We start from the raw sequence: 14,154 nt of genomic DNA, 5'->3' as shown, positions 1-14,154 counted from the left end.
TGGCGCACAGCTGGCTTTGGCCCTGTGTTCAAAAGTAGCCTTTAACTACAGTTAGCTAAAGAGCTTTATATACCGTTAAATTCTAGCTTAACTCTTGATTTGTTGCATAAATCTAAGCCGATCGGGATAAAATGTTCGAATCAAATATTTGATGATTTGATTTTATGATGATTTATTGTTCGATCGACCTGTTAAAGTTAACAGTTACTTTTAAATGTGCATCATAAAAGCTGTCTTTAAGAGTTGAGCTCATAGTTTATCTTGAAGTTAAAGCTTTATCTCCATTTGTCTTTGGGCGTTCGTCAAGTCTGAATTATTCTATTCTATTCTTTTAATACATGAAAACCTTTTCATATCCAAATATAATACATACGAACAGCTTCGTGCTTTACACTATAATTAGGGCGCTATTAAAATAAAAAGTTCTCTTAAAGCATTTGAAATCCATCGCGCTGTAGTCCAATCATTATTATAATTTATGTGCTGCTCATTAACAGCCTGGTTGGTGTTATCGCAGAAAGACCTATTTGAACTGGCAAACGTAGCGAGCCGTGACCCCTGCCCCTAAATTGAGAGCGCTGCAACCCTCGATGGAGAGCCCCCTGGTGTCAGACAGGATTCACTTAACGCTTCGTGTGGCATAAAATTTCCTTACAAAAATTATATTTTAAAATTAATGAAGAGCTCGTTGTGTGTTGTGCTCGCCTGGTCTGGTGGGGTGTACTGCGCTGGTGTTAAGGTGTTAAGCGTTAAAAAGGAAACAACAGAAAAAAAACGAAGAGCAAAGGGAAATAGAAAATGCCACTTGGCCACTTTGGATAGCTGGCCAAAGCTGTTAGCCCGCCCGGGGCATTAACAATGAATGTCATTTGGATTTGCGTTGGATAAGTTTCTAATTTATTGTGCATAAAACAAGGTGCGCATATATATGTACCTTTATATATATATGTATATATATATACTCTGCACACTTATATCTATTTCTATATATATGTATATAGCTCGTGCTTATCATCGCGCTCGCATCGCCACGTGCCGCTTCTCACGCGCTCTCTTTGGTCTTCGCTTCAGTGTTAGTATGAGGTTGGTTCGCTGAAGCATGACCTTAGGTCAGCCTGAGCTGAGCTGGTTCGGTGCCCGCGTATGATACAAGCAGCTCTGGCGTCATGGGCGCATTTAGGGTAATCCATGTCTTCGGCAGGCCGGCATCATCTCGCGCAGATTGCAGCGCCTGCTGCAGAGCAAAGGCCACGGAAATTGCCAGGCAAATGGCAGGTTCTCCAGTAGCTACATACAAAAGGAAATGTTAACAAGGTCATCTATTGATAATAACCGAACTAAGGCTTACCCTTCGAACGCATGAAACCCGCCTTATTGGGACTCTTGGGCAGCAGCTCGATGCGCAGATCAATGGGTATATCCTTGGCACCTGGCGGCTTGTAGTTCCAGGTGCGATTCGTCAAACATTCGCCCGTTTCCTTATCAACAACTATCTGTTCACTGGTCCAATAACCAAGGCCCATCATAAAGGCGCCCTCAATCTGACCAATATCCACGTTGGGGTTCAAGCTCTCACCAGTGTCCTCGAGTAGATCCACACGATTGATCAGATAGTTACCAGTGAGCACATCCAGCTCCACCTCGGTAAGGCACAAGCCACACACCGAGTATGGCTCCATGTCGCCCTGTTTGCACTGGTCGCTGGCTATCAAGTTGATCTTGCGGTTGTATGCCTCAGTGATCAGCTGTTGCCAGTCACCTGCTTTCAGCTCCTCCTTGACTGGGGCCAGGCGCGAGTTCAGAGTCTCGCAGGCTTTACGCACAGCAAAACATAATGTCTCACTGCCCACAGCGCCGCCGGTGACCATCGAGTTGGCTCCATTAATCGTATCGCTAGCTTCTATGCGCACCTGTTCCAGGGCAATGCCTAAAGTATGAGCCACGACCTGAGCGACCTTTGTGTTCATGCCTAGAATGAAGATGGATGAGAATTGTTCGTACATTGAAATGGAAGTATAAAGTAGATAGAGGTTCGTTGTATTAGGATTACTCCTTATTAGTAACCCATTTTGATCTCTCTTTCATTGCTCACCTTGACCCATTTCGATGCCACCGTGAGAGACTACAACTGTGCCGTCACTGTGATAGATGGCCACCGTAGCCGGATACTGTCCGAAGTAACCAATCTGATACTCCATGATGCACAAGCCTAGACCGCGTTTGCGCCAACGATGTTCCTTGTTGTGGGCGATAATTTCGGATCGGCGCTCACGATACAGAGTACTCTTGAGGAATCTGGGCATCATGTCGCCCATTTTGTGAGCGGGCAATAAATTAGCGAAGCGCACATCAGCTGGATCGACACCTGTTTCAAAGGCAATATGCTCAATGATATTCTCCATCATCGCAATGCCCTCAACAGAGCCGGGTGCTCGGCAGGGCGTATTGCTCGGCGAATCCGAGATGACCATAAAGCCATCCAGCTTGTAATTATCGCTGAACTCATAACAGTTCTTAGACAGCAGCACCGTATGTCCGATAGGTGACTCATTGGTCAGATAGCCGGCATCCTCGTAGAAGCGACTCTCGATGCCCACAATCTTGCCATTGGCCTGCACGTAGAAGTCATAGTCGCAGTGGAAGGACCAACGTTTGCCCGTCGTATTCATGATGGACTCCAGCGACTGAACAAACCTCACTGGACGATTGAGCTTGTGGGCAGCGACGGCAGCTGCAGTTGCAGCTAAGTTGCAACGCGTTGCTTTGCCACCATAGCCACCCCCAATGCGACGAGTCTTCACTTGCACCTCGTTGCTCTTTAGCTGCAACACATTGGCGATGACGTCCTGCGAAAGATCCATCCACTGTGTGGCCACATAAACCTGTAGGCCACCCTCAAAGGGCAACACCACCGTCGTCTGTGGCTCCATAAAATAATGATACTGAAGTCCCATATCCAATTTGCCGCTGCCCTTGATATCGTGCGCGACATTCAGCTTCAACTTGTCGTGCATGGATTTGACTGGCTGAAGAATGCGATCGGCAGATGCAGCAGATTCCAAGATATGCTTCATGCTGGGCAGTACCTCCTTGGCGCCGCCCTCATAGCTGAGCTTAACCAGTTCGGCGGCACGTTGAGCCAGCGCATTGGAAGTGGCTAGCACCATTCCGATGGGCTGTTGATAGAACTTGATTTCGCCTGTGGCAAAGAGCTGCTCCTCCTGCGGGAAGAAGAAGTCATCTTTAGCCTTGGGGCGCAATGAATTCGGCCCCGGTATGTCCTTAGCATCCAAATAGGCCACCACGCCGGGCAATGCCAAAGCAGCTGTTGTGTCCACCTTGCTGACCACAGCACCGACACGCTTTGCTGTGACAAACGCTGCCCACAGCTGATTATGTTGCGTGGGCAGATCATTGGCATAGGTCGCCTCACCCGAGCACTGAATAAGTCCCTCATGTTTCTCCGTGGGCTTCGTCACTGGATAGTGCTGCTCAAAGGTCTCGAAGCTTTGCTGTCCCTTCGACACAGGACGCTGTAGTAAGGCGCCTCCAGTTACCTGACGACTACCCAGAGCCTGTTGACGCAATGCAGCGGCCTTCAGCAGAAACTTGTAGAGCAGTCCACAGGCCAGCTTGCGACGGTAGACAGGCGATGCATCCGGCAGCACCTCATCTGGCTGCAGCAGCGTCGACAGCTTGCCGAATACCTGCTCCAGCAATGCATTGTCAAAGGGATTGCGTTCGACCAGCAGCTGCTCAATAACCGTTGCATGCACGAAGTCCGGTCGAATGCCGCCAAAGCAAATGCGAGCATTTTTCACCTTCGCCTCTGCGTCCAGTTCCAGCAGAAAGGCAGCGTTCACATACGCATGCGCATTCTGGGCACGTGGCATAATCTGCAGAAGGAAACGGAATGAAATTTGAGATGAAGCTTACTTACTATTGATTGGAGATAGCATAAATATAATAAATTCCTATAGGAGTAGAGCGAGTGATCGGGGTATATTAACATATATAAAGGAAGTATAGGAAAACTAATAGAGAAGAAGTTAACTTGTAGTTAGCTGACAATCGAAATAAACTACAAATAGTTTCCTGACTTTGGAAGAAAAAGTCCTCTAATGGAATAATAAGAATATCGAGAAATAAGTAAAGTCATATTAACGATCAAGAGGAAGCTCAATTGATACTTAGGCTAGCAAGAAGTGTCAGGATAAAACGAAAAACGCTTAAATTGACGATGATTCTTCATCAAGAAATTTATTTTCTATTATCTAAGTTAACTAGACACCACAATTAAAGGGTATTTGCCAATCTCGATACATTTATAAATGTTCTTTCTTACCTTGTACGAATCAAACAGAACATCCTTCTTCGGATAGGCAGGCAAAGCAATGCCACGAATAATTTTGCCTTCCATGGACAGCTTCAAATAGCTGGCTAAGCTCACAGTTTGCTGTGTGTCCGGCGACTCCTGTATTATGACTTTTGCATCCAGAGCCTCCAAAACGATAAACACATCCGAGGGGAACTCGGGGTGGGCGTGCTTGATGGACAAGTTGCCTGCCAGAGTGCCGGCCTGAGTTATTACAAAATAAATTGATAAAAACAATTGTGAACATTGCGCGCAGATAAGATAGGAAAGCTGCGAGTGCACTTGATTCTGGCAAAGCTGCCCCGTGACTTACATTGCGCACTGGCACATTGGCAATCCAATCCAAGTGCTGCCACACCTGGGCCAGGTACTCAAATCCCGTTGTTTGCTCCAGCTTGCGGCATATGTCCATGGTCTCGGTAAGGCTTAGATTTCCGCCTAGGGTAAGAACTTTATTGGCCAAGCTGTAGCCTCTCAGCTCTGCCAGGGCACGTAAATCGATGAAGGCTTTGATCTCCATGCAGCGTCTGTAGATGCCGTGCGCCGTGTTGCCAGCAACCAGCATGTACGGCAGCTGCTCCTTGACAGCTGCTCCCAGCGCTTCGAACAGCTCAGGCAGTGTCTGGGGCCAAGCCCAGCGACTGCCATCAGCGTATTGTTGAACACCTCGCGGCTGGTTCTTCTTGCAGCTGCCAGCACAGAGCTCGCCTGTCTTGGGGCACTGCTTGCTACTCAAATCCTCAATGTCCGCACACTCCGCTGGCACAGTTATATTGCTGTCGACGGCAAAGGACTTCATTGCATCCAATATCGGTCGATAGCCGGTGCAGCGGCAAATGTTGCCGCCGAAGGCATTCTCCACCTCGGCCATGGTCACACGGCCGCCCTGGGACTGCAGCAGTGCGTACATATTCATGACGAATCCTGGCGAGCAATAGCCACATTGAGTGCCGTTCATTTTCGCCAGTCGCTGCTGTATGGCGTGGTAGCCTTTGCGCTTGTTCCCCAGGCCCTCTGACGTGGTCACGTGCAGGCCCAGGCAGGTGTTCAGCAGCGTTAGGCAAGAGTTAACCGCCCAGGTGCTCAGCTCCCCGGTCACCGGATGAACACCGCTCAAGGCACAAACACAGACTCCACAGCCACCTTCCTGGCACATGAACTTGGTGCCCGTGAGACCGGCATGTTCTCGTATAAACGTGTTCAGGGTAATGTCTGGGGCCAGGATCGACAGATTAACTAAAATTAAGATTTATTTAGATGTCAATTAAGAAAATCAGGTAAATGCTGGCATACAAGCTGATCATGTGATCATGTGAGCTAAGCTCTTAAGCGTAACTCGAATATGGGTTCTGGTGACCTCTCGGCTTTCTTAAAAAATTGTAAAGAAAAACGTGATTCAAACTGAATCAGTAGACAAATAGACTTGTGGAAAGCTTGAATACATGAATTTCATTAAAACGGTGGCATTATGAAATAGCTAATTCCCCATAGTAAAGCGCATAATGCAGTCCCAGGGCAACCGACTGATGCGCTAAAGCTTGAGTGTGTGCTTGTATTGTTTATTAGGCATGAAAGAAGCAGACTGACTGAAATAGCGGGGGTCAGGGTATCTCCTAATCGGGCACTCTCGACTAGAGTACTCTTATGTGGTTATTTATTATTGTTATTTCTTATTTTATTTTATATAATATTTTTAATATTTTTTGTTATTTATTTTGACTTCTTAATTTCGTTATTTTCTTTTATAGTTTTAAACATTTTATTTTATTTTTCATATTTATATTAAGTGCATTAGAACTACTTCCAAGCGTAACACATTTTATTTCGAGACATTTGTGCACTATATATATATAATATATATAATATATATAATATATATAATATATATATAGAAGTAGTTCTAATGCACTTAAAAATCCTATTCGCAAAATTTATATATATATATCATCTTTTAATTTTTATTATATTTTTTTTTAATATTTTTATATTAATAATATAATAGAAAAATAGACAATTAACAAATCGTCAAAAAAAAAACAGTGAATTCAACTCAACGATTCGATTAAAGCTCAAAAATTCTAATTGCTGATTGTTACAATTGACAAGCAAGCACTATATACATACATACATACATACATATATAAATATATGAACATTTATTTGATACAGACATACAGAATGTGATAGATTGTTATCTTTGGCGTTACATAAATGTTAATAAGACTATTTAGATACGCCGGGCGATGTATGTAAATAATCATATACATACATACACCACTGTGCTCGGCAGTCCACTTCAAATAATTTTGTACATACGTATTATACATATGTACATGTGTATGTAGTTAAGTGCTTTTGTATATGTTCACGTACCTTCATAGCAATCGCCGTTGATAGTTATACTTTCCGGCATTATCTGTAGATTTTCGTTTTGCTTTTTATCTATGAAAAACACTTATTATTTTTATTTTGTAAGACAAGTTTGTTCTTTAATGTATTTCGCAACGTATCGCAAATATTTTTTAATTGTTCGACCCACGCCGATCGCAGCTGTACTGTAGTTCCGGGGCCCGAGTATTGCCGTATTTATTGGCCCAGCCCATTTGCTGAGCCTCGCCAAGTTCAACTGAGAGTGCGAAATTACGTCTCTTAATAACGGCGTTACGTTCACGTTTCGGTTCACGTTTGCCACAAGTCTTAGGAACGTACCAAAAAGTTGGTTCGCGCTCAAAGCTATTAAACAGTGATTATGATTATGATTATGATTATTATGATTATAATGCAAAAATGTATATATATATAAAATTGTATAAATATGTATAAAATTGTAATTCAAATCAATTTAAATCTAGTCTTTCAATTTTCATTAAAAATATATACATTTGATTTGAATTTGAATTAATATTTTTCAATTGTTTAAAAGTGTGTTCCTAAAATGTATTTTTTAATATAACGTAAAGTATAGATCTTTACCAGAACAGGTTATTTCATACCAAAAAGGTACATTTGTATTGAAGGGACATACCAGTTTTAGGTACATAATAAAATTTAAGTGGTAATCGTGATTACGTTATCACATGTCTAATGCTCTCTATTGCTCCCTCTGGGTCGCTCAAAAAAGCTCTTACACTCTCTCGCACGCTCTCTTTCTCTCTTTCGTTCTCTGTCTCTATTTGATAATTTCGCTCAGTAGCCGGGCTTATCGTCAAGTGAGTTTTTTGTTTATACTGAGTTTTGTTCTGACTTCGTTTCTAAACAAACTTTGTTCATGTCATCACGAAAAAGCATGTGCTCGTACCTTATAAATATATTGAAATGAATATAGCAAGGGAAGCCTATGATCCCAACAGAGCATCAATGAGCGGCATCTGGTTTCGCGTGTCTAGAATAATTGTTGGAATTTCATAACTCGTTTTCGACTAATTTGATCTATCTATAGTCTTGGCTGTCCGGAGATTATATGTATATTATTGGGAAGCGTTATATTTAGAAACCATTAACGTAAATATACAGACGTCTTCATATGTATGTATGTTTTGCTTTGTTAGTATTATACAGAAAAGCTCAGCATCAAATTTAACTTTCCTATGAAATCGATAGAAAGCGTAATAGATCAAATTAATTTTAAAAAGTAATCGGTGTTCGGTGGAAAGTGTCATACACGATTTAGTGCTCCTGATACAGATGTTAGATATATATTCATTCATTTTTAGATAATTTCTTACATTTTTCAAATAATAAACAAATTGCTTAGTGAAAATTTATATATATTATATGTATACATACATAGATGTATATAGTGTATATATTTAACTGATTTGCCAAGACAGCTATCAATCATAATGTATGTAAATACACATTGAACCTTATATATCTGTGTATATTTCTGTTACAATATTTAATTTTCTTCACTTGAGTCTAAACGTTTTGACATCATGTCCTGCATTCAATAGCAACGTTTCAGGTGTGGTGGGCGCACCCAGACGCACCCACTCTCTAGGTAATCCGGCATCCTTTCTAGCCGATTGCAATGCCTGCTGCAGAGCAAAGATCACGCTGACAGCCAAGCAACAGGGTGGTTCACCTGTGGCCTTAGAGCGCATAAAGCCAGCACTGCTGGTCTGTGGATTCTGAACGAGTTCGATGCGAAAATCAATGGGTATATCCTTGGCACCAGGTGGCTTGTAGTTCCATGTGCGATTCGTAAGGAGGCGTCCAGTTTGTCGATCATAGATTAACTTCTCACTGAGCCAGTAGCCCAGGCACATGACAAATGCTCCCTCGACTTGACCTATGTCAATGTTGGGACTGAGGCTTTCACCAGCATCCTCTAGCAAGTCGACGCGCTTGATCTGATTGTTGCCGGTAAGTACATCCAGCTCGATCTCGGTCAGCGCCATTCCATAAACATGGTAGTTCTGCATATCGCCCTCTTTATAATGATCCGACGCAATCAGGTTAATCGAGGCAGCATAGGCTGCCTGCACTGTTTCCTGCCATGTGGCTTTTGGCTTCTTCACCGGCTGCAACCGAGCGTTGAGTGTTTCGCAGGCTTTACGAACTGCAAAACAGAGGCTTTCGCTACCAACAGCACCACCCGTAACCATGGAGTTGGCACCATTTATGGTGTTTGACGATTCGATTTTGACGTGGTCCAACTCGATGCCCAACGTGAAGGCCGCAACTTGCGCAACCTTCGTGTTCATGCCTCACAGAAAAATTAAAGAGAAATAAAATTATTTCATTCCAAACGAAGTGTCTAATAACTACCTACCTTGACCCATTTCAATGCCGCCATGGGTGACAACGACTGTGCCGTCCACATGATAAATGGCGACAGTAGCCGGATACTGCCCGAAGTAGAAGATGGGATAGTCCATTATAGCCAGGCCAAGCCCACGTTTGGTCCAACGATTCTTTTTATTGTGCTCCTCGATTTCCTTGCGTCGCGCCTGATACTCCCTCGACTGCAAAAACTGAGGCAGCAACTCTGCCATTTTGTTGCCTTTAGCCAAATTAAGCATCCGCACCTCAGCTGGATCATGCTCCACCTCAAAGGCCACATGCTCAATAATGTTCTCCATCATAGCAATGCCCTCAACAGAGCCTGGTGCTCGGCACCAGGTTGAGCTGGGCGCATCCGTCAGCACAGCATTTCCATTAATTTTATAATTAGAATCGTTGAACTCGTAGCAATTTGCTGCGGTAATCGTCGAATGTCCTTCGATGGGACTTTCGTTCTTATTCCAGCCGGCATCCTCGTAGAAATCATTCTGGAGACCCACAATCTTTCCACTGTTCAGAACATGGACCTGGTAGTCGGATCGACAGGCCCAGCGCTTGCCATTCGCATCCATCATTGATTCAAGGGATTGCACAAAGCGCACGGGTCGATTCAGCTTTTGAGCAGCTAAAGAGGCGGCGCAAGCCACCTGATTGCAGCGTGTTATTTTGCCGCCGTAGGCTCCACCCAAGCGTCGTACCTGCAGCTGCACATCCTTGGCTTTCAGCTGCAACATTTGAGCAATTACTGACTGCGTATGATCCATCCACTGGGTGGCGGAGTAAACTTTGAGACCATCCTCGAAAGGCACCACTACCGTTGTCTGGGGTTCCATGGTAAAGTGATACTGTAGTCCAATCTGTAGGACTCCTCGCACAGTCTTATCCGGCGTTGCCGAGCACTTCAACGTCCCAGGCTTAGCTGAGACCTCACGAATGATGCGCGATGCCTCTGGCTTCGGTGACATATCCAATACATCGCTTAAGCTGGGCAATACTTTATACACTCCAGACTGCTGCCCATAGCTGATCTTTACCAGCTGGGCTGCTTGTTTGGCAATATCTGCAGTAAGGGCAACCACTACACCGACTGGTTGTTCAAAGTGCCTGACCTGTGTGGTGCAGAAGATCTCCTCAGGTTCGTAGCCAAAGTTCGGATCACTGAACGTATTTGTACCGGGCACATCCTTGGCACTGTAGAAGGCTACCACACCAGGCTGTTTAAGGGCTTCCGTTGAATCAATTTGCTCTATGCTGGCGCCCACTTTGGTAGCTCCCACAAATGCGCAGTGTAGAGTATTCGAAGTAGTCAAAACATCATTCATGTAGGTCGCTTCGCCCGAGCACTGAATCATGCCCTCCACCTTTTGCACTGCTTGCGTAACGGGATAGTTTTGCTTTTGGGTCTGGTACAACTGAGTGCCCGAGGATAATGGACGCTGCAGTAGTTGGCCTCCGCTTTTAAATGCCTCACTCACGTCCTCTTTAGGAGCATGTTTCAAAAGGAACTTGTAGAGCAGTCCACAAGCCAGACTCAAGCGATAGGCGGGAGATGCATCCGGAAGAATCTCATCTGGCTGCAGCAACGTCGACAGTTTGCCAAATACCTGCTCCAGTAGTGCATTGTCAAAGGGATTACGTCCGACCAGCAGCTGCTCAATAACCGTTGCATGCACGAAGTCCGGTCGAATGCCACCAAAGCAAATGCGAGCATTTTTCACCTTCGCCTCTTCGTCCAGTTCCAGCAGAAAGGCAGCGTTCACATACGCATGCGCATTCTGGGCACGTGGCATAATCTAAAAATGAGAAAGGCGTTCGGAAGACCAGAATTGACTTATCTCTGACTACAGAAAGATAATGTCCTACCTTATATGATTCGTAAATGAACTTATCCGTGCCATAAGCAGGCAAAAGAAATGCCTTAAGCACGAGCTTTTTATCCTTCGACGTCAAGTAATCAGCCATTGACATTTGTTTTTCATCTTTGGCGTTCTGCGAGGCCACGACTTTCACATCTAGGGCTTCGAAGCTAATGTGGACATCGGATGGAAACTCTGGATGTTCTTTCTTGATGGATAGGTTGCCCGCCAGTGTTCCAGTCTGAAACAAAGAGGTGTTCAGGAGAGGAGCTCGAAGGAGTTAAACGGGAAACCCACATTGCGAACAGGCACATTGGCAATGAGATCCAAGTGTTGCCAGAGCTGCTTCAGGTACTCAAAGCCTGACTTGTTAGAAGTATCTTTGAGAATGTCCATGGCCTGGCTGAGACTCAGATTGGCGCCCAACTTGAGCTGCTGCGGCTCACTGCTATGCTCGTGTAGCTCTGCCACGGCGCGTACATCAATAAAGTGTTTAATGTCCTGCGCACGACGATAAACTCCATGCGCCGTGTTGCCACCGACAAGCATAAACTTCTCCTCGCCCACCAGGTCCAATGCTTCAAACAGTTGACTCAGGGACTGTGGCCAATGCCACTGACTGCCATCCGCGTAGACCAAATTGGAGCTCACACAGCTGCCTGCGCAACGCTCGCCCGTTTTGGGGCAATTACGCGCCGATAGATCTTCAATGTCCATGCACTCAGCTGGCAGTTGAATGCAACTGTCCACGGCAAATGACTTCATCGCATCCAGTATGGGCCGATAGCCGGTGCAGCGGCAAATGTTACCACCGAAAGCGTTCTCTACCTCGGTCATGCTCACTTGACCCCCATTTGACTCCAGCAACCCGTACATGTTCATAACGAATCCCGGCGAGCAGTAGCCACACTGGGTGCCATTCAGCTTGGCCAGACGCTTCTGTATGGGATGATAGCCGCTTCGCATGTTGCCCAGTCCCTCCGAAGTCACAATCTCCAGCTGCGCGCAGCTATTTAACAGAGTCAGACACTACCGAAGCCAAGCAGTTAATGTTGATTTTTTTGTTCAGTTATCGGGATACCCTTTCTTACCGAGTTGACCGCCCAGCTGCGCTTCCCGTCGCGCAACACGCAAACGCAGACGCCGCAGCCGCCCTCCAGGCACATGAACTTCGTCGCTGTCAACTGCGCGTGCTCCCTGATAAAGGTGTTCAACGTGATATCTGCCGGCAAGTTGCTCAGATTCACTACAAGCAGAGTGAAAGAGAGCGAGATGTATTTGTATGTAATACAAATCTTTTTTTAGTTTCTTTATTTTTAAGCTCTATGTGGAGCATTGATTAGCAACTGGATTAACAACTTACCAGTAAAAGGCTGTCCATTAATTGTAAAGGTAGTCGTCATACTGCAACTTATATAAATTATTGTTTCCAAAAAAATCAACAATTAAATGTTCCGTTATTTAGCTTCAATTGCTTCAGCTGATGCTTCTTTGCGCTTCGGTTGTTTGCGTTCAACTGATTCTCAATTCGCTCGTTCGGCGGCAAGCTCGCAATTTTGTAGGCTGTTGCGAAAATTTGAGTTAATATTAAATACACATGTACGTATATACATACTTACAAATATAGGCATACCTGTGTAGCTAATTGAATTAACGACTTTTGAACACAAAATGTTAGCTATTGTTGCTCAACTTTAATTGTAGCTTTACCCGACAGCTGCTGCGCCGTTCCAAATGGGCCCAGCTGTTCGAATTGCTGCAATACTCTCGTGTATAGCGTGAGAGTATATAAAAACGTAAATATCCACTTACTAACATATATACTTATTATGAATATATACTCCGCTTGCAACTACGTAAGTGTAAGTGCAAATTATACAATTTAAATGCCAAATGCAAACAAATCGCATAAATTACTTATATATTTATATCTGTAAACACGCACATGTATATATTTGAGTTTAATTTACGTGCATATATAATTATTTGTTTGCACTGCTAAACATTAAAATTGCAAATTGAATTTTGATATGCATTTTGCATGTCAGTGGCATCTACACTGCGATTAAATAATTTGTTTTTATTTTAGTAATATTTTATCAATTTAATTTAAAGCGTATACGGTTTTGACTTTGAAAATTACTGTGAAGCCCACTGTCGACTCAAACTCTCACAACAAATGAGAGAAGGAAAGGAAAAGAGAGCAAGCTACCGGACGGCATATACAGCATTGCCAGCTTCAATTAAATTTATATTTTCTAAGCTTTGCAATTCAATAAAATTTAAAGTAATATGTAAGGCCCGTAAATTTGTAAATGCTGAGTGACTGTTAGTCGTATCTTCAAGGTGTTCGAGTGCAAATAAAAATAACGCAAATTTGTCATGTTTTCTATGGAGTGTTGGAAATTAAGAACGAGAAATACATGAGGGCAATACTAGACATTTTCAGTCCAGACGAATATACTTAAAAAGATGTATATTAAAGCATGAAAACAAATATTTGTTATTAATCTTTATTGAAAAATGCTTTTAAATATCGCTCAAAGTTTAACTCAATAATGAGTGTCGGCCCAATTTCACACAAATATGAAACAGAGATTATGACTAGCATTGCCAGTCTAAATTAAATGTTTGAATAACAATTGCTGCACCATGCCCACAAGTTTACATAACATAAATGACCAGCATTTCCAGCAGCACAAATAACATGTTTCACTTTTCAATGTCACGCGGTTCGAGTTTAAATCACGAGGCTGTGATTTTGTTGTAAATGATGATTTATAACTTTTTATCTAGAGCATTCTAATTTATTTAATTCTATTGCGTGCAAATTCAATTCAATCAAAAGTTTAATTTTTATATGAATGTGAATCTTATTCACTTTGCTGTTTACTCGGCTGCAACAAGTGCGTGCTATCGCCAGACTCAAATTGGAAATTCATTTAAAGTAAATTGTTTTATTAAATTCAAGCTATTCTCCTAATCAGCATTCATATGTGTGCAAATTAGGTCAGTTTTAATAAAGCGAATTATGCTTAAATTTATTTATTTACTTTTTAGCTTTATTAGCTCGCACTCATTTCATTTACTATTTCTGTAGAATAAATATATTATTTAAGGACATACAGTTTATGTTTG

The 14,154-nt window shown here is 43.3% G+C and overlaps 2 protein-coding genes across 3 annotated transcripts; both read right to left on the bottom strand.

The window, feature by feature from the left end:
- Positions 1-878: 878 nt before the first annotated feature.
- LOC111604826 (probable aldehyde oxidase gad-3) lies at positions 879-6,989 on the bottom strand. The gene is made up of 6 exons (XM_023323049.2): positions 6,749-6,989; positions 4,689-5,611; positions 4,346-4,579; positions 2,093-3,896; positions 1,349-1,969; positions 879-1,287 (listed from the first exon to the last, which is right to left on the bottom strand). Exons 1-6 carry the CDS (start codon positions 6,786-6,788, stop codon positions 1,106-1,108), a joined length of 3,804 nt encoding a protein of 1,267 aa, XP_023178817.2. The 5' UTR covers positions 6,789-6,989; the 3' UTR covers positions 879-1,105.
- A 1,233-nt stretch (positions 6,990-8,222) lies between these two features.
- Positions 8,223-12,744, bottom strand: LOC111604856 (indole-3-acetaldehyde oxidase-like). Of its 2 annotated transcripts, none has more exons than XM_023323090.2 (7): positions 12,636-12,744; positions 12,380-12,579; positions 12,108-12,262; positions 11,314-12,045; positions 11,024-11,257; positions 9,150-10,953; positions 8,223-9,083 (listed from the first exon to the last, which is right to left on the bottom strand). In XM_023323090.2, exons 2-7 carry the CDS (start codon positions 12,417-12,419, stop codon positions 8,284-8,286), a joined length of 3,765 nt encoding a protein of 1,254 aa, XP_023178858.2. In that variant the 5' UTR covers positions 12,420-12,579; positions 12,636-12,744; the 3' UTR covers positions 8,223-8,283. The 2 variants fall into 2 exon arrangements, with proteins under 2 accessions (XP_023178858.2, XP_023178857.2); XM_023323089.2 differs by having other exon boundaries at positions 12,650-12,744.
- Between the last annotated feature and the right edge of the window lie 1,410 nt (positions 12,745-14,154).

Source organism: Drosophila hydei, unplaced genomic scaffold, assembly GCF_003285905.1.
Source record: "Drosophila hydei strain 15085-1641.00,03,60 unplaced genomic scaffold, DhydRS2 tig00000063-arrow-pilon, whole genome shotgun sequence".
NCBI classification, from domain to species: domain Eukaryota; kingdom Metazoa; phylum Arthropoda; class Insecta; order Diptera; family Drosophilidae; genus Drosophila; species Drosophila hydei.
Note: the sequence above shows the minus strand (reverse complement) of the source record. Positions and strands in the feature narration are given on the sequence as shown.

Excerpts from the sequence above, each read along its gene's own strand:
- LOC111604856 (XM_023323090.2), bottom strand. The coding sequence starts at position 12,419 with ATGACGACTACCTTTACAATTAATGGACAGCCTTTTACTG. Across the intron at positions 12,046-12,107 it reads GCAGCTGGGCGGTCAACTCG|TGTCTGACTCTGTTAAATAG; the intron begins GTAAGAAAGGGT and ends TGGCTTCGGTAG. Across the intron at positions 11,258-11,313 it reads CCAATGTGCCTGTTCGCAAT|ACTGGAACACTGGCGGGCAA; the intron begins GTGGGTTTCCCG and ends TCTTTGTTTCAG.
- LOC111604826 (XM_023323049.2), bottom strand. The coding sequence starts at position 6,788 with ATGCCGGAAAGTATAACTATCAACGGCGATTGCTATGAAG. Across the intron at positions 4,580-4,688 it reads CCAATGTGCCAGTGCGCAAT|GCCGGCACTCTGGCAGGCAA; the intron begins GTAAGTCACGGG and ends GTAATAACTCAG. Across the intron at positions 1,288-1,348 it reads GGGTTTCATGCGTTCGAAGG|CTACTGGAGAACCTGCCATT; the intron begins GTAAGCCTTAGT and ends TTTTGTATGTAG.